This window comes from Ahaetulla prasina, chromosome 15, assembly GCF_028640845.1.
Source record: "Ahaetulla prasina isolate Xishuangbanna chromosome 15, ASM2864084v1, whole genome shotgun sequence".
Lineage (NCBI taxonomy): Eukaryota > Metazoa > Chordata > Lepidosauria > Squamata > Colubridae > Ahaetulla > Ahaetulla prasina.
The window spans coordinates 7,432,284-7,456,451 of NC_080553.1; the positions used below are offsets into that span (position 1 = coordinate 7,432,284).

Here is a 24,168-nt window from a genome sequence, read left to right on the forward strand (position 1 = left end):
TCTCCGAACTACTTAAAATTTACACTACCGGTTCTCCAGAACTGGTCAGAACCCAACTCTGAAACCCACCTCTGGTTAGCTTTATCTCTTGGGTCTCACTCAAGGGCTTCTCTGCCCAGTTGCTGGTTAGGCGTGGCCATGGTGGGCGTGGCTAGTTGGCCTCCTACACCATGGCGGGGTGTGTGTGTGCATTTTTGCCCTCCTTGGGCTCTGCAGGCTTTCCTTGAGCCTCTGGAAGGGCGAAAACAGCCTCCCCAGGCTCTGGAGGCCCTCCGGAGGCCGGAAACGTGCCGATTTCTGGCCTTCCTGAACTTCTGGTTTTTGCCCTCCCCGAGCCTCTGAGCGTGCCCTGCACTCACCTGCATCCAAAACGGGCCACGTGGGGACTCCTGGGAGGGGCGGGGTGGGGTGGCCAGTGCCCAGCCAGGAGTGGGATTTGGGGGTTCTCCAAACTGCACAGAATCTTAGCCAGAGGTTCTCCCGAACCCCTGAGAACCCCCCAGCAGCCCACTCCTGGTCTCATTTCTCTCCTTTCACTATCTTTCTGTAATTCTTTTCTGCTTCTCCTTTGTCAACAAAAGCCAAATGAAAGCCATACGATATGAATGTTCCTTAGAATTTAGAACAATAGGGTTGTCAGGGACCTTGGAGGTCTCGTAGCCCAACCCCCTGCTCGAACATAAAACCCTATGCCAGAGGTGTCAAACTCGAGGGCCGCATCAGGATTGTGTTTGACCTCAGGGGGGCTGGGGTGGGTGTGGCCATTGTGGGCATGACCAGATCGACATCACTCATATCAGAGGCACCTGTGGTGGCCAAGTGCTAAGGCAGGACTTCCTTCAGATCCTCCCTCTCATTATAATCTTCCTTCCTTCCTTCCTTCCTTCCTTCCTTCCTTCCTTCCTTCCTTCCTTCCTTCCTTCCTTCCTTTTATTTTTATTTTATTTTATTTTATTTATTTTGTCAAACACAACAGTATATATAAGTATAAGCATGAAATAAGCATATGAATTGGATACAATCAAAGGGAACATTAGGACAGGAACGGTAGGCACACTGGTGCTCTTATGGACACCCCTTACAGACCTCTTAGGAATGGGGTGAGGTCAATAGTAGATAGTCTTTGGTTAAAGCTTTGGGGATTTTGGGAAGAGACCACAGAGTCAGGTAGTGCATTCCAGGCATTAACAACTCTGTTACTGAAGTCATATTTTCTGCAATCAAGATTGGAGCAGTTCACATTAAGCTTAAATCTATTGTGTGCTCGTGTATTGTTGCGATTGAAGCTGAAGTAGTCTTTGACAGGAAGGACATTGTAGCAGATGATTTTATGAGTTAAACTCAGGTCATGCCGAAGGCGGTGGAGTTCTAAATTTTCTAAACCCAGGATTTCAAGTCTTTCCTTTCTTTTCCTTCCTTCCTTTCTTCCCTCCTTCCTTCCTTCCTTCCTTCCTTCCTTCCTTCCTTTCTTCCCTCCTTCCTTCCTTCCTTCCTTCCTTCCCGAGCTCCATTTTCTCTGGCAGAGGCACGTGGGCCAGTCCTTTGCTGTTTCCAGGGTGAAGCCAGATCCAGCCCACGGGCCTTGAGTTTCATACCCCTGCCCTGTACCATTGCAAACAAATAGCTGTCTACTCTCTTCTTAAAAACCTCCAGTGTTGGAGAACTCACAGCTTCCGAAGCCAAGTTGTTTCAACTGGTAATGTCACTCTCAGAAAATTTCTCCTTAGCTCTAGGTTGAATCTCCACCCCTTAGTTCTTGTCCTGCCTTCTAGTGCTGGACAAGTCCAACCAAAGAGCCAAATGTCTATGGAGATTCTCAGTCCTCCAGGTCATGGTTGTCCCCAAGGTGCTTTTTCAGGAGGGAACTAGACTCTTGGTTTTTCTTTGAAGATAATATAATATAATATAACAACAGAGTTGGAAGGGACCTTGGAGGCCTTCTAGTCCAATCCCCTGCCCAGGCAGGAAACGCTACACCATCTCAGTCAGATGGTTATCCAACATTTTCTTAAAAATTTCCAGTGTTGGAGCATTCACAACTTCTGCAGGCAAGTCGTTCCACTTATTAATTGTTCTAACTGTCAGGAAATTTCTCCTTAGTTCTAAGTTGCTTCTCTCCTTGATCAGTTTCCACCCATTGCTTCTTGTCCTGCTTTCAGGTGCTTTGGAGAATAGTTTGACTCCCTCTTCTTTGTGGCAGCACCTCAAATATTGGAACATTGCTATCATGTCTCCTCTAGTCCTTCTTTTCATTAAACTAGACATACCGAGTTCCTGCAACCGTTCTTCATATGTTTTAGCCTCCAGTCCCCTAATCATCTTTGTTGCTCTTCTCTGCACTCTTTCTAGAGTCTCAGCATCTTTTTAATGTTGTTTCGCGTCTCATCCAAGAAGCTTCTTCAGCTCTGACTTGGATGGTGGGACTGGAAGGATTGATACTCCTTGCAGACAGAGCTGGTCATTTGAATCCTTTTAGAGGGTCTTTGAAGCACTTGGAGGTTTATCTGTGCCCTCAGGGTCACCTGAGTAGTGCAAATGGTTCCTGCAATTTTTCCTCTGGAAATGCATTCCTACTCTAACACCATTCAAAGGGTGTTCATCCCAAATTGTACAGCTAAACATTTGTAGAGATTCTTAGTTATCCAGACCATGGATGTCCCAAAGGTGCTTTTTCGGGCGGCAACTGGACTTTCTTGTTTTTTCTTTTGAGGATGTTTCACTTCTCATCCTGGAAGCTTCTTCAGTTTTGACCAGATAGTTGGGAATGGAAGGATTTATATTCTCAGTCATTCAGGTCATGGTTGTCCCAAAGGTGCTTTGGTCCATGGTTGTCCATGACCTGGTCATCCAGGATGGCTAAGAATCTCTACAGACGTTTAGCTATATAATTTGGGATGAACCACCTTTGAATAATGTGGGAATAGGAATGGATTTCCAGAGGAAAAAAATGCACGCTTCAGGAACCATTTGCAGGTGACCCTGAGGACACAGATAAACCTCCAAGTGCTTCAATGACCCTCTCAAACAATGCAAATGACCAGCTGTCTGCAAGGAGTATCAATCCTTCCCTTCCCCACCATCCATCAGAGCTGAAGAAGCTTCTTGGGTGAGAAGTGAAAGGTCTTCAAAAGAAAAAACAAGAAAGTCCAGTTGCCTCTCAGAAAAAAAGAGGACAACCAAAGAGCCCATTTCTTAAACCTTTTGAGATGAACCTGGGCCAAAAGAGGCCCGAACTATTGTTCTTTCTTCTCCTTCTCCCATAATTAATCACCTCTCCAGTTAGTACTAGATTACAGGTTTGATTTTGCTCTCAGGGTTCTTCCCCTGGTTGATCTTAATTACAATTGGATCGAATGCCCTGCCTTTCCCCTAATTGCTATTATTTGGGTCAATAATTCAGAGGGTGCGAGCAATAGACTTAACTACTTAAAAGCCTTCTCTAACTCATTTGCAAGGTAATTAACTAGCCACTGGTCAATACTATGTAACCTTTGATTTTTTTTCTTGGTATCATCTGGAAGTTGCACATTTGGAGAGAACGATCCATCAGGGTGAAAAGCTAAAGGAGGTTGAGAAGTGGATAGAATTACAGCCAGCTCGTTCTCCAGGCATGTATTGCTCAATGGCTGAGGAATTTGAGAAAATCTCACAAGTACTCTCACAAAATGGTTTCCCCTGATGGGCATAGCCCATCAATTAGCCAGTTGGCAAGGCTAGACGCCACGGCCCCCAGCTCCATTCAAATTCAGAGTTGGAAAGGGCCTGATAGGTCATCTAGACCAACCTCCCCGCCCAAGCAGGAGACCATACACCATTTCTGACAGATGACAATCTAGTCTCTTCTTGAAAGCTTCCAGGGATGAAGCTCCCACAACTTCTGGAGGCAACTTCTGTTCCACTGGTTGATTCTTCTCCCTGTCAGAAAATTCCTCCTTATTTCCAGGTTGAATCTCTCCTTGATCAGTTTCCATCCATTATGCCTTGTCTGGCCTTCAGGTGCTTTGGAAAACAGCTTGACCCCCTTACTCTGTGTGGCAGCCCCTCAAATATTGGAAGACTGCTATGCTGTCTCCTCTGGTCCTTCCCTTCACTAGATTAGCCATGCCCAGTTCCTGCAACCGTTCTTCATATGTTTTAGTCTCCAGTCCCCTAATCATCCTGGTTGCTCTTCTCCGCACTTTTTCTAGACTCTCAACATCTTTAGTAGAGAGCATTCTTAGTCAAGAAAATGTTCCAGATTATATTCCAGGATTTGCAAATAAGAAAGGTTCCGGATCACCAGCCCAGCTATTAAATGGACCCATGATTAGACCATCAGTTTGTACAATATATGGTGGCTTGTTTTAGCTATGGTTTTGGAAAGATAACCCTGTATGTATACAGAATGAGAGCTGGAAGGGACCTTGGAGATCTTCTAGCCCAACCCCCTGCTCAGGTAGGAAGCCCTACATCATTTCAGACAAATGGTTTTCCAATCACTTCTTAAAAACATCCAATGTTGGAGCATTCACAACTTCTGGAGGCAAGTTGTTCCACTGATTAATTGTTCTCACTGTAAGGAAATTTCTCCTTAGTTCTAAGTTACTTCTCTCCTTGATCAGTTTCCACCCATTGCTTCTTGCTCTACCCTCAGGTGCTTTGGAGAATAGTTTGACTCCCTCTTCTTTGGGGCAGCCCCTTAAATATTGGAAGGCCGCTCTCATGTCACCCCTAGTCCTTCTTTTCATTAAACTAGACAGAATCAATTCCTGCCACCCTTCTTGGTATGTTTTAGACTCCAGCTCCCTAATCATCTTTGTTGCTCTTCTATGTTCAGAGGTTAAGAGTAACAGAGTTGGAAGGGACCTTGGAGGTCATCTAGTCCAACCCCCTGCTCACGCAGGACACTTGTACTAGGGATTCAAACCACCGAATTGCTGACCTTTCTGATGGACAAGCTGAGTGTCTTAGCAACTGAGCCATCTCATCAGGGTAATGACCAGGTTCTAATGGCCCTGTGGATGAAGGCCAGAATTTCACTCTCCAACACTCAAATGAGTTACTCTCTTTGAGATGCATAATAGAGAAAAACGAATGCTACCATAACCTTTGAGCTGGTCAACTAATGGAGAACCGAATCTGAATATTCATGAGCTAACATCCAACGCTGCGTACAAGAACCAAGTACCCAAGTAAGAAGAGGTTCATTAGACTCAATCAAGAAAATATTTAAGCATGCAAATATGCACCCGCCCCTTCCTGCTTGCTTAATTTGCATACGTACCCAACCTTGCTTTTGTCTTGATTATCCTCCCACTCTCTCTCTCTCTCTCTCTCTCTCTCTCTCTCTCTCTCCCCTGTCTCTTTCTCTTCCTACTTATTTTAATTTCATTTGCATCCTTTTTAGTAATGTGTCATTTACAAGCCACTGGAGAGGAAGTGCTGGGTCCTTTCGCCGGTATTTATGGCACAACTCCTCCACCGAAGATGCTACAGAATGTAAATTACTCTCATCTGTCCTACTTAACAATAGCCTGTGCCCTTTTGTATATTTTCTGCAGTTCGGCTGGTTCACCTTGAATGCATCACCTGTGTTGGGTTGGGATTCTGGAATCCAAAGGATCCAGGACAAGCTTTGGGGTACAGGTAGTCCTCGACTTATGACCATAATTGACCTCCAAATTTTCACTTCCTAAATCTTGACCATCCTACGCCCTTCTCTAGCAGGAGGGGAATGGTCCTAAGTACAGGTAGTAAAATAGAATAGAATAACAGAATTGGAAGGGACCTTGGAGGTCTTCTAGTCCAACCCGCTGCTTAGGCAGGGAACCCTACACCACTTCAGACAAATAGTTGTCCAACATCTTCTTAAAAATTTACAGTGTTGGAGTCATTCCACTGATGAATTGTTCTCACCGTCAGGAAGTTTCTCCTTAGTTCTAAGTTGCTTCTCTCCTTGATGAGTTTCCATCTGTTGCTTCTTGTCCTGCCTTCAGGTGCTTTGGAGAATAGCTTGACTCCCTCTTCTTTGGGGCAACCCCTGAGATATTGGAAGACTCCTATCCTGTCTCCCCTGGTCCTTCTTTTCATTAAACTAGACATGCCCAGTTCCTGCAGCCGTTCTTCATATGCTTTAGCCTCCAGTCCCCTAATCATCCTGGTTGCTCTTCTCCACACTTTTTCTAGAGTCTCAACATCTTTAGTAGAGAGCATTCTTAGTCAAGAAAATGTTCCAGATTTGGAAATAAGAAAGGTTCTGGATCACCAGCCCAGCTATTAAATGGACCCATGATTAGACCATTGGTTTGTACAATATATGGTGGCTTGTTTTAGCTATGGTTTTGGAAAGATAACCCTGTATGTATACAGAATGAGAGCTGGAAGGGACCTTGGAGATCTTCTAGCCCAACCCCCTGCTCAGGCAGGAAGCCCTACATCATTTCAGACAAATGGTTTTCCAATCACTTCTTTAAAACATCCAATGTTGGAGCATTCACAACTTCTGGAGGCAAGTTGTTCCACTGATTAATTGTTCTCACTGTAAGGAAATTCCTCCATAGTTCTAGGTTGCTTCTCTCTTTGATTAGTTTCCATCCATTGCTTCTTGTCCTGCCTTCAGGTGCTTTGGAGAATAGGTTGATCTCCCTTTTCTTCGTGGCAGCCCCTTAAATATTGGAAGGCCGCTCTCATGTCACCCCTAGTCCTTCTTTTCATTAAACTAGACAGAATCAATTCCTGCCACCCTTCTTGGTATGTTTTAGACTCCAGCCCCCTAATCATCTTTGTTGCTCTTCTATGTTCAGAGGTTAAGAGTAACAGAGTTGGAAGGGACCTTGGAGGTCATCTAGTCCAACCCCCTGCTCACGCAGGACACTTGTACTAGGGATTCAAACCACCGAATTGCTGACCTTTCTGATGGACAAGCTGAGTGTCTTAGCAACTGAGCCACCTCATCAGGGTAATGACCAGGTTCTAATGGCCCTGTGGATGAAGGCTAGAATTTCACTCTCTAACCCTCAAATGAGTTAATCTCTTTGAGATGCATAATAGAGAAAAACGGATGCTACCATAACCTTTGAGCTGGTCAACTAATGGAGAACCGAATCTGAATATTCATGAGCTAACATCCAACGCTGCGTACAAGAACCAAGTACCCAAGTAAGAAGAGGTTCATTAGACTCAATCAAGAAAATATTTAAGCATGCAAATATGCACCCGCCCCTTCCTGCTTGCTTAATTTGCATACGTACCCAACCTTGCTTTTGTCTTGATTATCCTCCCACTCTCTCTCTCTCTCTCTCTCTCTCTCTCTCTCTCTCTCCCCTGTCTCTTTCTCTTCCTACTTATTTTAATTTCATTTGCATCCTTTTTAGTAATGTGTCATTTACAAGCCACTGGAGAGGAAGTGCTGGGTCCTTTCGCCGGTATTTATGGCACAACTCCTCCACCGAAGATGCTACAGAAAGTAAATTACTCTCATCTGTCCTACTTAACAATAGCCTGTGCCCTTTTGTATATTTTCTGCAGTTCGGCTGGTTCACCTTGGTTGAATGCATCACCTGTGTTGGGTCGGGATTCTGGAATCCAAAGGATCCAGGACAAGCTTTGGGGTACAGGTAGTCCTTGACTTATGACCATAATTGACCTCCAAATTTTCACTTCCTAAATCTTGACCGTCTTATGCCCTTCTCTAGCAGGAGGGGGATGGCCCTAAGTACAGGTAGTAAAATAGAATAGAATAACAGAATTGGAAGGGACCTTGGAGGTCTTCTAGTCCAACCCGCTGCTTAGGCAGGGAACCCTACACCACTTCAGACAAATGGTTGTCCAACATCTTCTTAAAAATTTACAGTGTTGGAGTCATTCCACTGATGAATTGTTCTCACCGTCAGGAAGTTTCTCCTTAGTTCTAAGTTGCTTCTCTCCTTGATTAGTTTCCATCTGTTGCTTCTTGTCCTGCCTTCAGGTGCTTTGGAGAAGAGCTTGACTCCCTCTTCTTTGTGGCAACCCCTGAGATATTGGAACACTGCTGTCATGTCTCCCCCAGTCCTTCTTTTCATTAAACTAGACATGCCCAGTTCCTGCAGCCGTTCTTCATATGCTTTAGCCTCCAGTCCCCTAATCCCCTTGGTTGCTCTTCTCTGCACTCTTTCTAGAGTCTCCAGATCTTCTTCTCAGTCCTCGACTTATGTCCACAAAGGAGCACCAAATTTATGTTGCTAAACAAGGCAGTCGTTAAGTGAGTTTTGCCCCATTTTAGGATCTTTCTTGCCACGGATGTTAAGGGAACCACTGCAGCTGTTAAGCTAGCAACACGATTGTGAAAAGAATCAAGCTTCCCCATTGAATTTGCTTGTCAGAAGGTCGCAATAGGGGATCACGTGACACACACTCCCCCCCTGGGACGCTGCAACCGTTGCAAATACAAGTCAGTTGCCAAATGTTTCTGAATTTTGATCACCTGACTCTGGAATGTTGCAACGGTAGTTAAGCGTGAAAAATGGTCGTAAGTTACTTTTTTCAATGCTGTTGCAACTTCAAATGGTCACTAGAACAGCACATACATAAACCACACCCTCCAGGATCAATCCCCCTATAAAATCAAGTCTCTGGACCAGTGGTGAAATCTAAATTTCTTTCCTATCGGTTCTGTGGGCGTGGCTTGATGGGGGTCATGTGACTGGGTGGGCATGGCTATGTCACTAGGGGATCAAAAGACAGAAACTCACTAACTATGTCCTGCTGGAGCAGGGTTGGACTAGATGACCTCCAGGTCCCTTCCAGGCAGCCCTGAATTATCCTCTGAAGCTGCATCTAGTGCCAGGTTTGTAGTCCTTCCTTTGTCTCCTTTTTCCTCTCTCCCACCCTCTTCCTTCCTTCCTTCCTTCCTTCCTTCCTTCCTTCCTTCCTTCCTTCCTCCCTCCCTCCTCCTTCCTTCCTTCCTCCTCCTCCCTCCTCCTTCCTCCTTCCTTCCTTCCTTCCTTCCTTCCTTCCTCCTTCCTCCTTCCTTCCTTCCTTCCTCCTCCTCCCTCCTTCCTTCCTTCCTCCTTCCTTCCTTCCTCCTTCCTCCTTCCTTCCTTCCTCCCTCCTCCTCCTCCCTCCTCCTTCTTCCTTCCTTCCTTCCTTCCTTCCTTCCTTCCTTCCTTCCTTCCTTCCTTCCTTCCTTCCTTCCTTCTTTCTTTCTTTCTTTCTTTGTCTCTCTCTCTCTCTCTTTTTCAAACGAACCCCCCACTCCCCATTTTTTGCCTACACCCCCCATTTTTTGCCTAGCAGGCTTCAGCTTTTTTAACCTTTTAAAAAAATGCTTTTAAAAGTAAAAAAAAAAAGCCTCTGACGATCAGGCACCTCAACTGGGATTGTCGGAGCCTTGTTTTAACCCTTTAAAAGCATTTTTTTTACAATTTCTTTGGCCGAAGAGGTTGTTAAAAAAAATGCTTTTAAAAGAAAAAAAAAGGCTCTGACGATAGCGTGGCTCAGCTGGGCATGGGGGGCAGGCAGGGATTTTTGCTACCGGTTCTCCGAACCACCTGCCGCCATTGCTACCGGATCGACCGAACCGGGAGCATTTCACCCCTGTTCTGGACCTTCTTCTCTGTAGTCTGCCCCACAAAAACAAACCTCTTTGCTTTGGGGTATAAATCGCCTTTCTTACAGTATGTCTAGGTTTCATTTTTTTATTATTTATTCTTGAGCAACTCTAGCTCATGGAACCCCCAAAATGATTCTTCTCACAATGGGTTTCTTACTTTTGGCAATTTCCACTTTGCCCCAACCTTCATGACCGTCAGCCCCTGAGAAAGCCAAATAAACATAATTTGATTTAGACACAGACTTCAGAGGATAATTAGAACTGCAGAAAAACCAGTGGCTACCAACCTGCCTTCCATTGAGGACCTGTATACTGCACGAATCAAGAAGAGGGTCGTGAAAATATTTACAGATCCCTCACATCCAGGACATAAACTGTTTCAACTCCTACCCTCAAAACGACGCTATAGAGCACTGCACATCAGAACAACTAGACACAAGAACAGTTTCATCCCTAACACCATCACTGTGGTAAACAAATAATTCCCTCAACACTGTCATTTGTGTTGTAAATGTTGTACCTTGATGAACGTATCTTTTCTTTTATGTACACTGAGAGCATATGCACTAAGACAAATTCCTTGTGTGTCCAATCACACTTGGCCAATAAAAAAAATCTATTCTATTCTATTCTATTCTATTCTATTCTATTCTATTCTATTCTATTCTATTCTATTCTATTCTATTCTAAAGACTGTATTACTATTATCCTCTTCCTTACTAGTATCTATCTCTTCCCACTTATTACTGTAACCATGTTGCTTGTATCTTTACATGTTTTATTGTTTTTACTTGTTTCCTAGTACGATTTGATAGCTTATTAGTAACCTTGACTATCACTAAGTGTTGTATCTTTTTATTCTCAATGAATGTACCGTATATACTTGAGTATAAGCCGAGTTTTTCAGCACGTTTTTTGTGCTGAAAAACGTCCCCTCGGCTTATACTCGGGTCTATACGGCTTATACTCGAGTTTTTTTTTTTTTCTTTTTTTCACATTTTACCGGACGGCGCGGGGAAGCCCTGCCGGTGCAGTGAGAGGGCGGGGCGGGGGGGCCGCCAGCCTTCTCAGCTGAGGGAGGGAGGGTTTCCCCAACCGGTAGGTGCCTCATTTCCCACCCTCGGCTTATACTCGAGTCCCCAGTTTACCCCAGTTTTTGGGGTAAAATTGGGGACCTCGGCTTATACTCGGATCGGCTTATATTCGAGTATATACGGTATTTTATTCTCCTTATGTACACTGAGAGCATATACACCAAAGGCAAATTCCTTGTGTGTCCAATCACACTTGGCCAATAAAGAATTCTATTCTATTCTATTCTATTCTATTCTATTCTATTCTGTTCTGTTCTGTTCTGTTCTGTTCTGTTCTGTCCTGTCCTGTCCTGTCCCGTCCCGTCCTGCCCCGTCCCATACCATACCATACCATACCATACCATACCATACCATACCATACCATACCATACCATACCATACCATACCATACCATACCATACCATACCATACCATACCATACCATACCATACCATACCATACCATACCATACCACACCATCCAATCCTTTATTCCTTATTCTATTCTCCTTCCTTCTTTCCTCCTCCTTCTCTTACTCTGTTCTGTTCTGTTCTATCTTATTTATATCAATGGGAAAGACAGAACAGATTGCTAGCCCACTGCCACCCTGGCAAGGGATAATGGAAGTTGTAGTCCTACATATTTAATCTCGGGTTCTAGCTGGACTTGGCAAAGGGAGATATTTTGACCAGTTTTACTTTGGAATAAATCCACCCAAAGCCGAGAGTTCAGGGTGCTATTCAGCAGGTTCTGACAGGTTCTGGAGAACCGGTTGTGGAAGTTATGAATAGTTTCGACAAATACCATCTTTGGCTGGAGTGGGAATGGGGATTTTGCAGTATCCTTCCCCCAGGAGTGGGGAATAAATGAGGATTTTGCAGTATCCTTCCCCTGGAGTGTGGCAGTATCCTTCCCCTGGAGTGGGGTGGGAATGGAGATTTTGCAATATCCTTCCCCCAGGAGTGGGGTGGGAATGGAGATTTTGCAATATCCTTCCCCCAGGAGTGGGGTGGGAATGGAGATTTTGCAATATCCTTCCCCCTGGAGTGGGGTGTGAATGGAGATTTTGCAATATCCTTCCCCTGCCATGCCCACCCAAGCCACACCCAGTAAGAACCAGTAGTAAAAAAATTTGGATTTCACCACTGGGAGAGCTGACTAAAAAGGCAGATCCTTCACTCATCCCTTCCTTCCATAAGGAAGCCAAAAGACAGGGAGACAAAGACACAGAATTATAACAAAAACGCTGTTCCAGGATTCGGGAGGGTGTGAAGACCACGTGACAGGAGGGGGGGCATGGGAGGGGAGAGATGGGGCTTCCGATCATCCTTATTTCCCTCTTCCTGCCGTTTGATGAATATAATTTCCCTTGGAGTCTTCTGAAGATTATTCCGTAGGCAGCTCAGAGCTCTTCGCCGAGTGGATTGGCTTTGTGTGTGTGTGTGTGTTAAAAAACAAAAATGTTTGCAACGAGGGAAGGATGGTGGGATCCGACAGCCAGAAGGCCTTGAGGAAACAAAGCCTGCCGGATTTGAACACGCTCTATTATGCTTTGCCAGGTGGGAGGCCTAGTTCAGAAGAAAGGTTCACAAGACCCCTTTCGTGGCCTGTGTTCCCCCCCCCCCCAGCAAGCCTGCAACTCCAGGGACAAAACAGGATGTTTCAAATCCACCGAGCACATGAAAGCGTTCTGCCCCCTTGAGCCTATGGGCGATGATCACGGCCAGATTATGATGGTTTCTGCTTAACTGGACTTGCATCGACAGCAACTGAGAATGTGGGAATGGAGAGGAAAGGCAGACAGGCGAAGAGAGAATTTAACAGGTGCCAGGCTCAAGAGGAGGAGGAGGAGGAGGAGGAGGTGAAGGAAGAAGAAGAAGAAGAAGAAGAAGAAGAAGAAGAAGAAGAAGAAGAAGAAGAAGAAGAACCACCACCACCACCACCATTACCCTTTGTTCTGCGGGAGAAGCAAAGAAAGACAAAGTTAATTCATTAATGGGGGAAAAGGAGAATAGGGAAGGAGGAGGAGATAGACGAGGAAAAGAAGATGGAAGAAGAGGAGGAGGAAGGAGGAGGAGGAGAAGGAGGAGAAGAAGGAAGAAGGAGGAGGAGGAGGAGGAGGAGAAGGAGATGGAGAAGGAGAAGGAGAAGAAGATCTTCACCAGGGCACAGAGGCTGCTAATGAATTAGAATCCTGCATCTATTTTTGGTCACCACACTATAAAGATGTTAAGACTCTAGAAAAAGTACAGAGAAGAGCAACCAAGATGATTAGGGGACCTGAGGTTAAAACATATGATGAACACTTGCAGGAACTGGGCCTGGCTAGTCAAGGGAAGAGAAGGACCAGGGGAGACATGATAGCAGTCTTCCAATATTTGAGGGGCTGCCACAGAGAGGAGGGGGGTCAAGCTATTTTCCAAGGTACCCGAAGGCCAGACAAGGAATAACGGATGGAAATGGAACAAGGAGAAATCGAAGATTGAACCTGGAAATAAGAAGAAATTTTCTTACAGTGAGAACAATCAACCGATGGAACAGAAGTTGCCTTCAGAAGTTCTGGGAGCTTCATCACTGGAGGTTTTCAAGAAGAGACTGGACTGCCATCAGTCAGAAATGGTGTAGGGTCTCCTGCTTGGGTGGGAGGGTTGGACTAGATGACCTACAAGGTCTCTGTTAATCTGTTAAAAAACTAGCAGCAAGATGGACGGAGACAATTACAGCAGAGATGGGGCACCATTAGATGACCTGATGGACCAGATTCGGGATGGATCAACCTTGAGATGATCACTAAAAGTCCACACCAATTTGACGGCACAGAATCCATCCATCCATAGGGGTTAATAATGCATTGCCAGCAAATCAAATGTCTGATTTTGGCAGCTTTGCAAAGATTAAATTTCACCTGCAACATGGCCATTTTCATAGCAGGTTCAGATGCTCGTTTTGGCAAAAATCTAAAAAACACACAAAAGTAAAGAAATAGAAGACCACGAGACCTGCTTATGAATTCCTTGTATTTCTTTTTCTTTTTAAAATGCGCTCTCGCCTCTTTCCTTCAAGACCCTCATCTTCTAAGCTGAAGAAATTAAAACACGGATCAAACCAGTCACCCAAGTAAGATTTTAGCAGGCTTTTTGGGAGAAGAAAAGAAGAAAAGAAAAGAAAGCAAGGCTTGCAATTGACTTTTTTGTAGGGATAGAGATCAGGAAATGGAGATAGCAGCTGAGAAATAATAAGCGATATATTTCGTGTGTTATTTTACAGGCTCGGTTGGGAGAACCTGGGAGAAGAACGGTGTTACTGGAACAGTGTGGTTAAGGATGTTGTGTGTCAGGGCATATCATATCATATCATATCAAATGATCAAATGATCTAAGTGCCAAAGCCCACTGCAACTATATAGCAAAAAAGGCTCTAAGAGTTGTAAACCTAATTCTGCGTAGCTTCTTTTCCAAAAACTCTACACTACTAACCAGAGCATTCAAAACATTTGCCAGACCCTTTCTTGAATACAGCTCATCTGTCTGGAACCCATACCACATCTCTGACATTAATACAATTGAAGGAGTCCAAAAATATTTTACAAGAAGAGTTCTCCATTCTCTATAAACAACAAAATACCTTATTCCACCAGACTTGAAATCCTGGGATTAGAAAACTTAGAACTCCGCCGACTCCGACAAGACCTGTGTTTAACACACAGAATCATCTATTGCAATGTCCTTCCTGTTAAAGACTTCTTCGGCTTCAATAGCAATAATGCAAAAGCAAACAATAGATTCAAACGTAATGTTAACCACTTCAATCTTGATTGCAGAAAATATGACTTCAGTAACAGAGTTGTTAATGCTTGGAATACACTACCTGACTCTGTGGTCTCCTCTCCAACTCCTAAAAGCTTTAACCAAAAACTGTTTACCGTTGACCTCACCCCATTCCTAAGAGGACTATAAGGGGTGTGCATAAGCGCACAAAAGTGCCTACCGTTCCTCTCCTATTGTTTCCTTTCAATATATGTTCCTGTATATAATGTTATGACAAATAAATAAATAAATAAATGTGTCAGAGTTTTATTGCGTCAGGCGAAGAGCCTAATAAAATCTGTATTACTTGGCACAACTCCGCAGAAAGCATCTCCAAGAACAAGTTGTGTTATATTTAAGAAGCAGCAGAAAACATGCCTTTTTCTCAACCAAGTAAAGGTAGTAATAATAATAATAATTTTTTTAAAAAAAGCTCTGTGTGACTGGGTATTGATTTTGTTGGCAAGAGTTGCCAAGGTTCAGCTTGACGGCAACCGAGAGCCAGAAAACAATATTAACAAGTTTGATTGCAGGTTGGATGAAACATTTGGGGTCTGGAGCTTGTCTTGGCTGTGTCCGTGCTAGTTTGGAAAATTCTGTAAAGAGATACGTCGGAAAGGGAGAAGCTGGGTTACCAGGGAGTGACAAGCATGTAAAAGGCTTGTCTTCCATGCAATAAATAGGCAGGTAAACAGTGGGAGATGGGTTGGAAATAATTACAACTGCAGTGATGGCAGAACCCTTTGGGAGATTATATATGGAACATGGCAGGAAGGAAGGAACAAAGGAAGGGAGGGAGGGAGGAAGAGAGGAAGGAAAGAGGGAGGGAGGGAGGGAGGGAGGAAGGAAAGAAGGAATGGAGGGAGGGAGGGAGAGAGAGAGGAAGAGAGGAAGGAAAGAAGGAGGGAGGGAGAGGAAGGAGGGAGGGAGGGAGGAAATAAGGAGAGAGGGAGGAAGAGGAAGGAAAGAAGGAGGGAGGGAGAGGAAGGAGGGAGGGGGGGAGGAAATAAGGAGAGAGGGAGGAAGGGAGGGAGGAGGAGGGAAGAAGGAAGGGAATGGTGGAGGAAGGGAGGGAAGAAGGAAGGGGAGAGTGGGAGGGAGGAGGGAGGGAAGGGAGGGAGAGAGGAGGGAAGAATGGAGGAAGGAAGGAAAGAAGGAGAGAGGAGGGAGGGAAGGAGGAAGGAAGGAAGGAATGGTAGAGGAGAGAGAGAAGAAGGAAGGAAGGGACAGGGAGGGAGGGGAAGGGAGGAGGAAGGGAAGGAAGGGAAGGAGGGAGGAGGGTGGGAGGGAGAAAGCGAGGCAGGCAGGCGGGAAGGAGGGAGAGAGGGGAGGGAGGGAGGAAGAGAGGAAGGAAAGAAGGAAGGAAGGAAAGAAGAAGGAAGGGAAGGGAAGGGAAGGGAGGGAGGGAGGAAGAGAATGGTGGAGGGAGGGAGGGAGGAAGAAAGGAAGGAGGGAAGGGAGGGAGGAAGTGAAGAAGAAAGCAAGTCACAATTTGGCAAATTCTCAGCTGCTGGAGCCTCCCTGCACCTTCTGTTGCAAGGGAGTGTGAAATTCTCTTCTTTTCTTAACGCTTCCTCCTTCAGAGGAGTTCCCGTCATCCTGTCTGCTTCTGCTTTCCTGCTGCATATGGAGAGAAGCGATGTGCCTTTGATTCAGAAATGAAGGCTTAGTAATTTTGCTTCACCACTGAGTGAAATGAGATCATCAACTCTTCCCAGGACAATCACAAGAAATCTGTTTCACAGAATGGTAATGCGAAATGCGTCTTACAACGCTGAGCAGGAAGTGTTCAGCCATGAAAAAAATCAAATGCAGAGATGGGAATGAACAGGTCATTCCCCTTTCCCCTTCCTTCCTTCCTTCCTTCCTTCCTTCCTTCCTTCCTTCCTTCCTTCCTTCCTTCCTTCCTTCTTTCCCTCCCTCCCTCCCTCCCCCTTCTCTTCCCTCCCCTCCCTTCCTCTCTCACACACGCACACCTTTCTCCCTTTCTCATTCCCTCCCTCCTTTCCCCTTCCCCCTTCCCGTCCCCTTTTCCTCTCCCTCCATCACCTTTCTCCCTCCCTCCCTTTATTGCTCCCCCCTTCTCTCCCATCTCCCCTTCCTTCCTTCCTTCCTTCCTTCCTTCCTTCCTTCTCTTCCCTCCTTCCCCTCCCCTCCCCTTTTCCTCTCTCTCTCCCTCACCTTTCTCTCTCTCTCCCCCCCCTTATCTCTCCTCCCTCCTCCTCCTCCTTCCTTCCTTCCTTCCTTCCTTCCTTCCTTCCTTCCTTCTTGCCCGCCTCCCTCCCTCCCTCCCTCCCCTTCCCTCCCATCTCTCCTTCCTTCCTTCCTCCCTCCCTCCCTCCCTTTCTTCCTTGACAGGTGACAAGAGTTCCACAGAGTAACAGAATAACAGAGGTAAAAGGGAGCTAGGTCCAGCTTAGAAGTCCAATTTAGAATCCAAGAGCACTATACCATTCCACATAAATGGCTGGCCCAATCTTTTCTTAAAAATCTTTGTTTCTGCTTGGTTCTAGGTTGCTTCTCTCCTTGTTCAGTTTCCATCCATGATTCCTTCCTTCGGGTGCCTTGGAAAACAGCTTGACACCCCCCCATACACACTCTGGGGCAGCCCCTCAAATATTGGAAGACTTCTATAATGTCTCCCCTGGTCCGAGACTAGCCATGCCCAGTTCCTGCAACCGTTCATCGTATGTTTTAGCCTCCAGTCCCCTCATCATCTTGGTTGCTCTTCTCTGCACCCTTTCTTGCCTTAAAAATCCAGTCGTACCCTTGCTCAGCAGCATTGCTTCTTTTGTCCAAAGAGAAATGGTCCGTTTTTATTTATTTATTTGTAAAGGCATCCAAAGTTTGGATTCTCCAGAGAGTAGATCAGACATTAAGTCAACGGAAGGAGAACGGTAGGTTAGATTTTAGGAGACCTATTTTCATTTCCTGGTGAGGAAAACCATTTTTTAAAAAAAACAAAAAAAAACCCCACTAAATTGCACTGCAGTGAAAGGCTCAGAGTGATCGATTTAGCATCGGTTAATTGAATCACAATCTGTCTTTAACCATGCCGGTCATGTCCGCCTCTTTCCAGGCATGGTCTCCAATGAGAAAAGCCATTTATAAAGCAAACAAATCAGTATTCTGAGGCTACCCAGCTTTCAGGAAGGTATCTAGAACAAGAAGGTATTATTAAAACATAAGCCTGCACCAAAGCTCGGAGGTGATCTATGCATTCCAAGATATGATTATCTCGGCCCAAGACTTCTGAGCTGCCGGTTCACCTAGCTAGACCCCTTAATTAAAATTCTAGAGAGCAAAGAGCTTGGAAGAGATGGGGATTTGTGTGCATGTCTCCTTTGGCTTCCCTGATGGGCAAAAGGTGAACGGAGCCGGAATAAATTTCGGCTAAGGCACACACATTTGGGTAGATGAGTTCTCACCCCTGACATCCCCAGATTGGAAAACATCCATGAAAGAAGAGACGCAAAAAAAAAAAAAAAAGACGCAAAAAAGGGCTCACGGAAACAAAGAGGAACGGGGGCTTTGGCGATGAGGTCAACATAGCAGGTCTTCCCCCAAATGTCCATTTCTGGAAACTTCACGAACCTTTTATGGACCTGAAAGGTTGTCCTGCGTAGTCTGCACTGGCTTCCTGTGGTCTTTCGGGTGCGCTTCAAGATTTTGGTTACCACCTTCAAAGCGCTCCATGGCTTAGGGCCCGGGTACTTACGAGACCGCCTGCTGTTACCCTTTGCCTCCCACTGACCCGTACGCTCTCACAGAGAGGGTCTCCTCAGGGTGCCGTCCGCCAAACAGTGTCGGCTGGCGGCCCCCAGGAGCAGGGGGTGCCTTGGTACACGGTACATGGGCTTAGAAATAACTTTGATGGGATCTGAACGTAGGAACCAAAGCTGTCAGCCTCTGAACTAGTTCTCCTGAAGATCGGTGTCGCATCCCACTTGCATCAAAGCCATATTTTTCAACTGGGCTGGAGTTGAAGCCAACTTCTTGTGAAGGCAACCAAGAGGATTAGGGGACTGAAGGCTAAAAGATACGATGAACAGTTGCAGGAACTGGGCATGGCTAGTCTAGTGAAGAGAAGGACCAGGGGAGACAGCATAGCAGCCTTCCAATATCTGAGCGGCTGCCACAGAGAGGAGCGGCTCAAGCTATTCTCCAAAGCACCTGAAGGCCAGACAAGGAATAATGGATGGAAACTGATCAAGGAGAGATTCAACCTGGAAATAAGGAGAAATTTTCTGGCAGTGAGAACAATCAATCGATGGAACAGAAGCTGCCTTCAGAAGTTGTGGGAGCTTCATCCCTGGAAGCTTTCAAGAAGAGACTGGACTGCCATCAGTCAGAAATGGTGTAGGATCTCCTGCTTGGGCCTAAATGACCTATAAGGTCCCTTCCAACTCTGTTAATCTATTATCTGTATCTGTTTCTTAAGGCTACACAATTTAGATCTGAAACCATTTCCTGCGGGAACTGTGACGCCAACCACTCTCAAAAGCTACACAGTTAGTCTCCAGCTTACGACCCCAAGGGAGCCCAAAATTTCTGTTGCTAAGCAAAACATTGGTTAAGGGTGTTTTGCCCCGTCTTGCAAACTTTCTTGCCAAGTGAATCACTGCAGTTACTCAGTTAGTGACCCGGTTGTTAAGTGAATCTGCCCCCCCCCAAATTGACGTTGCTTGTCAGAAGGTCGCAAAAGAGGATCCTGAGACCATCATAAATATGAGTCAGTTGCCAAGCAACTGAATTTTGAACACGTGACCACGGGGACGCAATGCTCATAAGTGAGAATAACGGCCATAAGTCACTTTTTTAGTGCCGTTGTAACTTCAAAAGGTCACTAAATGAGCAGTTTGTAAGCCAAGGACTCCCTGCACTTAAATCTTGAGCAGCCCCACCAGACTCCCCCCAGAAGCAAATGTTGCTAAGGACGAGAATCAATACGGTCAATTAAAATTTAATGCCAAATGAATGAAATGCAGCCGATACGATGAACGCCCCAGGCATTGAATAATGCCCATTAACTGCAACCCATTGGGAAAAAAATTACAATTTGACAGAAATGTTTGGAAAGTCCCCAACAAGTGGCCCCTTTAAACCTGGGGTTGCAGGTACCGTTTGAACATCGCAGGTGTGATAGACACCCCCACCCACCCCCAAAAACAAAGCACCTCTCGCCTCCCAGCATCCCTTCCGCAGGTTGGTGTGAAGGTAGGGCCGAAACACACAACATCCGTCTTCTCGTTCCAATTTCAGCCGCAAGAAATAGCCAGGCTCTTCTGATCAACTGGCGTCCAAGTCAACTTGCTGGAAACAGATCGTGTATCACCTTTTTTGTGGGGCAGTGTGGTGGGGGGGCCAGTGTGGGGAAAGGGCAGTGTAATTTATTTACAGGGTATTTGTTGCTGTTGTTGTTGTTGCTGCCTTTGGGGTGCTTTTGAAATAGTTAATCAGACATGCTGAAGTTGTGTGTGACTTCCCAGTTCCCCAGGATAGGAAGCGCAGTAGAAAAGGCACATGGGTCTGTTCACCACAAAGAGTCGTCTGCATCCAGCCAGCAATTTAAAGCTACAAAATCCGCCTGGAACAGGAGTGTCTTCAGCGAGGCACGAGATCCATCCATCCTACCAAATCGTCCCAAATATGGCTACCCTCCCTGTTCTCTCTCCCCCCACCCCACCCCCAAATCTGTGAGACCCAAAGCAAAGTTTGATTCTATTTGTCTATTTTCTCTCTCTCTTCCCCCCCCTCTCTCTCTTTTATCCATCAGAAAGAAACACGAGAAAACTTGGAGAAGTCTTTCTTGGTTGCCCAACGACACAAGGATCAGTTGGGGGGAGGTCACTTCTGATTGACATGAGGCAGGTGAGAAGGTTCATTAGATGGAACCTCCTTTGGAATCAACCCAACCAAGTCTTATCAAGGAATGCGTCCTAGATAAATGTTCTCCTTGACATGTCAGCTTCTTCGACATCAACAAGGCCAGTCCATATTGTTCCTTTAAAAAAAAAAAAGTAAGACTAACACCCCAAAATTGTACTCTGGCCTTCTTCTTATAGCCATCATGGTTTCTTTATCGGACTCCTACTTAATCTACAACCATCGGAGAGATTAAGCGCATGGGATTTGGAGAAGAGAAGTCCTTGTTCTTGGAAGCTTGGAAATCAATGCCTTCCATGTTTTATCCAGTTTCTGATCATCCATTTTTGCCCCGAGCATCTCTGTACTACCAATCTAAGTCCAAAGTTGGCATCTTTTGACATTTCTACTTCTAGACACCGGCCAGTATCTCGGTTGATGATGGGTCCATTCTGTAAGGGAGGAAGATGAAGGATTGTAAGCTCTCATCCTTTTCAAAGACAGGCAAAGAAAAGCAAAATCATACAAATCATGCCCCAAACATATTGCAGGATTAAGGCTCTTTTGTAAACCCTACTATCGATTTGGTGAAGCAGAATTCCAAAATGATATTCATAAAAAAGACAGAGAAGATGATCATCATTAAGAAGGTCAAATCCCAGCATTGTTAAGCAGTTGATGATATATGTGTCAACTTGCAAAGCATTCCTGGCCTGCTCTCAAGTTTGTATAGGCCAGATGGCGTGGGAAACTGGCAAAAGTGCTCAGCAGCCAAAAACAGATGCACATTCCATGCTTATCTCCCTCAAGGCTGTATCCCAGGGATACCTACAGCAATCGAAGGAGAGTGACCTCTACAACCTGGGAAAAAGAGGATATACTTAACCAAGTTAGCACTGGTCCAAAAATTTTCTGTAAAGTGAGCTCAAGAATTAGAGGAGCCATCAAGGTAGGACAAGATAGGGCCCTCTGGTTGGCTTTAGCAGGGAAGTGATTGGTACGACCATTGAAAGTCTTTTCTTATCACATGATCAAGTCAGGACCTTAAATAATAGACTACTCCTAACTAGATTCAAAGGGCTCAGTAGCAGTGGCTCAGTAGCTAAGATGCTGAACTTGTCTATCAGAAGAACAGCAGTTCAGTGGTTCGAATCCCTAGTGCTGCATAACCGGGTGAGCTCCCGTGACTTGATATAGCTTCTGCCAACCTAGCAGTTCGAAAGCACATAAAAAATGCAAATGGAAAAATAGGGACCACGTTTGGTGGGAAGATAACAGCGTTCCATGCGCCTTTGGCATTGAGTCATGCTGGCCACATGACCACAGAGATGTCTTTGGACAGCGCTGGCTCTTTGGCTTTGAAATGGAGATGAGCACTGCCCACTAGAGTCGGGAACAACTAGCACATATTTGAGAGGGGAACCTTTACCTTTACCTAGATTCAAGTCCCATGCAAAGGCAGTGAATAGAACAAGCCATAATTAGAATACAGAATAACAGAGTTGGCAGGGACTTGGCGGTTTTTAAGTCCAACCTTCTGTCCAAGCAAGAGACCCTATACCATTCCGGACAAATGGATGTCCAGTCTCTTCTTGAAGGCCTCCAATGATGGAGTACCCACAACTTCTGGAGACAAGCCATTCCAATGAATCATTGTTCTCACTGTCAAGAAGTTTCTCCTTAGTTCTAGGTTGCTTCTCTCCTTGATCATTTTCCATTCATTCCTTCTGGTCCTCAGGAGCTTTGGCGAATAAATTGACCCCTTCTTCCCTGTGGCAGCCCCTCAAGTATTCAAAGACTACTACCATGTCATCCCAGTCCGTTTCTTCGATAGGCTAGACCAGGGGTGGGCTTCAATAATTTTAGCAAGGGGTTCTCTGCCCGGTTGCTCGGTGGGCATGGCCATGGTGAGTGTAGCCTAGTTGGCCTCCTGCACTACGGTGGTGGCTGTTTTTGCTCTCCCCAGGCTCTAGAGGCTTTCCTCGAGCCTCCAGGAGACCGAAAACAGCCTCCCCAGGCTCTGGAGGCCCTCTGGAGGCTGGAAACGGGCCCCTTTCCGGCCTTCCCAAACTTCCGGTAGGCCCATTTTTTGCCCTCCCCGAGCCTTTGCATGCACCCTGCACTAACCTGCATCCAAAATGGACCAGGTGGGGACTCCTGGGAGTGGTGGGGTGGGGTGGGTGAGGCCAGCCAGGAGTGGGATTTGCGGGTTCTCCAAACTGCACAGAATCTTAGCTAGAGGTTCTCCCGAACTCCTGCAAACCCCCAGCAGCCCACCCCTGTTCTAAATGTATTTAGAGATACATTTAACTGCATCATTCTTAGCAAGGAACATGATGAAGGAACATGTCGGGTCCCAGGCCCCTGAACTCTCAAATTCGCAGCCAGACCTGAATAGGACTTGCAATTTGCTACTAGATGGAGCCAGGAAGGGAACACCCTCCTATCTCAGATGAAAATGGGAAAGAAAAATTTTAAAAAAGCAAAATATGGAAATTTCATGCTGTAGGATTTAGAAGGGAAAGAAAAATCGGTGCGCTGGGATGACTCCGCTGACTGTTACAATGGAGAAGGAAGATAGCCAGTATATTGGATTTTCAAAAAAAGAGAGGAGAAGGTGGAGACCTGACTACGACGTTACTTGCTGGTGATGGAGAAGAATTTCAATGCTTGGCTTTGTGTGTTCAAAAATTTGAACAAGAGGAAAAGGCTGCCTCAGAGATGAGTGTGCCGTGGAAAAAAAAAGACAAGTGAGGGAAGAGTTAAATATGCAGTTTTCTCCTTCGAAACACAGAATCTTCTGTTAGGGGTTGGCATTGCTTGGAGGCACCAGGAGAAGAGAGAGTAAAAAAAAAATGTAATCAAAATGACTGATTGCTTTATTTCCCTTAAATGGAAAATCAAATTGTTTGAGACTCGTTGTAATAATAGGAACCAGCTGGGGAATATTTCTACATGTGAGTGTGTGTCCCTTTCCGTGTCTGTTTTCCCCTTTCCTGACGTGGTACCCTCTCCATGCTGGCTAGAGATGTAAGTTCGATTTCATTTCAGCCTCCATTTAAACTCCTAGAATTCCATCAAACACCTAGAATCCTCAGCTCCCAGAACTCAAGAATCCTCAGAATCCTCAGCTCCCAGAATTCCAGAAAACTCCCAGAATTCCAGAAAACTCCCAGAACTCAAGAATTCTCAGAATCCTCAGTTCCCAGAATTCAAGAACTCCCAGAACCCTCAGCTCCCAGAATTCCAGAAAACTCCCAGAATTCCAGAAAACTCCCAGAATTCGAGAACTCCCAGAATCCTCAGCTCCCAGAATTCCAGAAAACTCCCAGAATCCTCAGCTCCCAGAATTCCAGAAAACTCTCAGAATTCCAGAAAACTCCCAGAATTCTTAGCTCCCAGAATTCCAGAAAACTCCCAGAATTCGAGAACTCCCAGAATCCTCAGCTCCCAGAATTCCAGAAAACTCCCAGAATCCTCAGCTCCCAGAATTCAAGAACTCCCAGAATCCTCAGCATTCACACAACTCCCAGAATCCCATGGAATTTCCAGGGTTATCAACTCTCATGATGGTTGAGAGTTGTAGGAATGGGAATCTTAATAGAAGTCATTGCAATAAGTTGGCAATGACTTGGGAAGTGTAATATTTGAACAGAATAAAAATTATCTTTCAGCTCCTCACATAGCTGTGAGGTCCTTGGTACTCTCTGAGCTTGGTGGTTTTCTTGCAGATGTTTCAAGACCCAAATAGGTAACATCATCAAGGCTAGAAGAGAGTGAGGACAAACTGATAACACTGAAGATGTTACCTAGTTGGGTCATGAAACTTCTGCAAAAAAACCACAAACAGCCAGGT

General features: G+C 45.4%; 1 protein-coding gene across 1 annotated transcript in view; it reads right to left on the minus strand.

Annotated features, from left to right (window-relative positions):
* Window positions 1–20,309: 20,309 nt before the first annotated feature.
* GALNT9 (polypeptide N-acetylgalactosaminyltransferase 9) overlaps window positions 20,310–24,168 on the minus strand; it is a 144,844-nt gene continuing 140,985 nt past the window's right edge. The window contains exon 11 of the mRNA XM_058158912.1: window positions 20,310–20,764. Coding sequence (XP_058014895.1) covers window positions 20,618–20,764 — 147 coding nt within the window. The 3' untranslated portion in view covers window positions 20,310–20,617. The remainder of the gene's footprint in view (window positions 20,765–24,168) is intronic.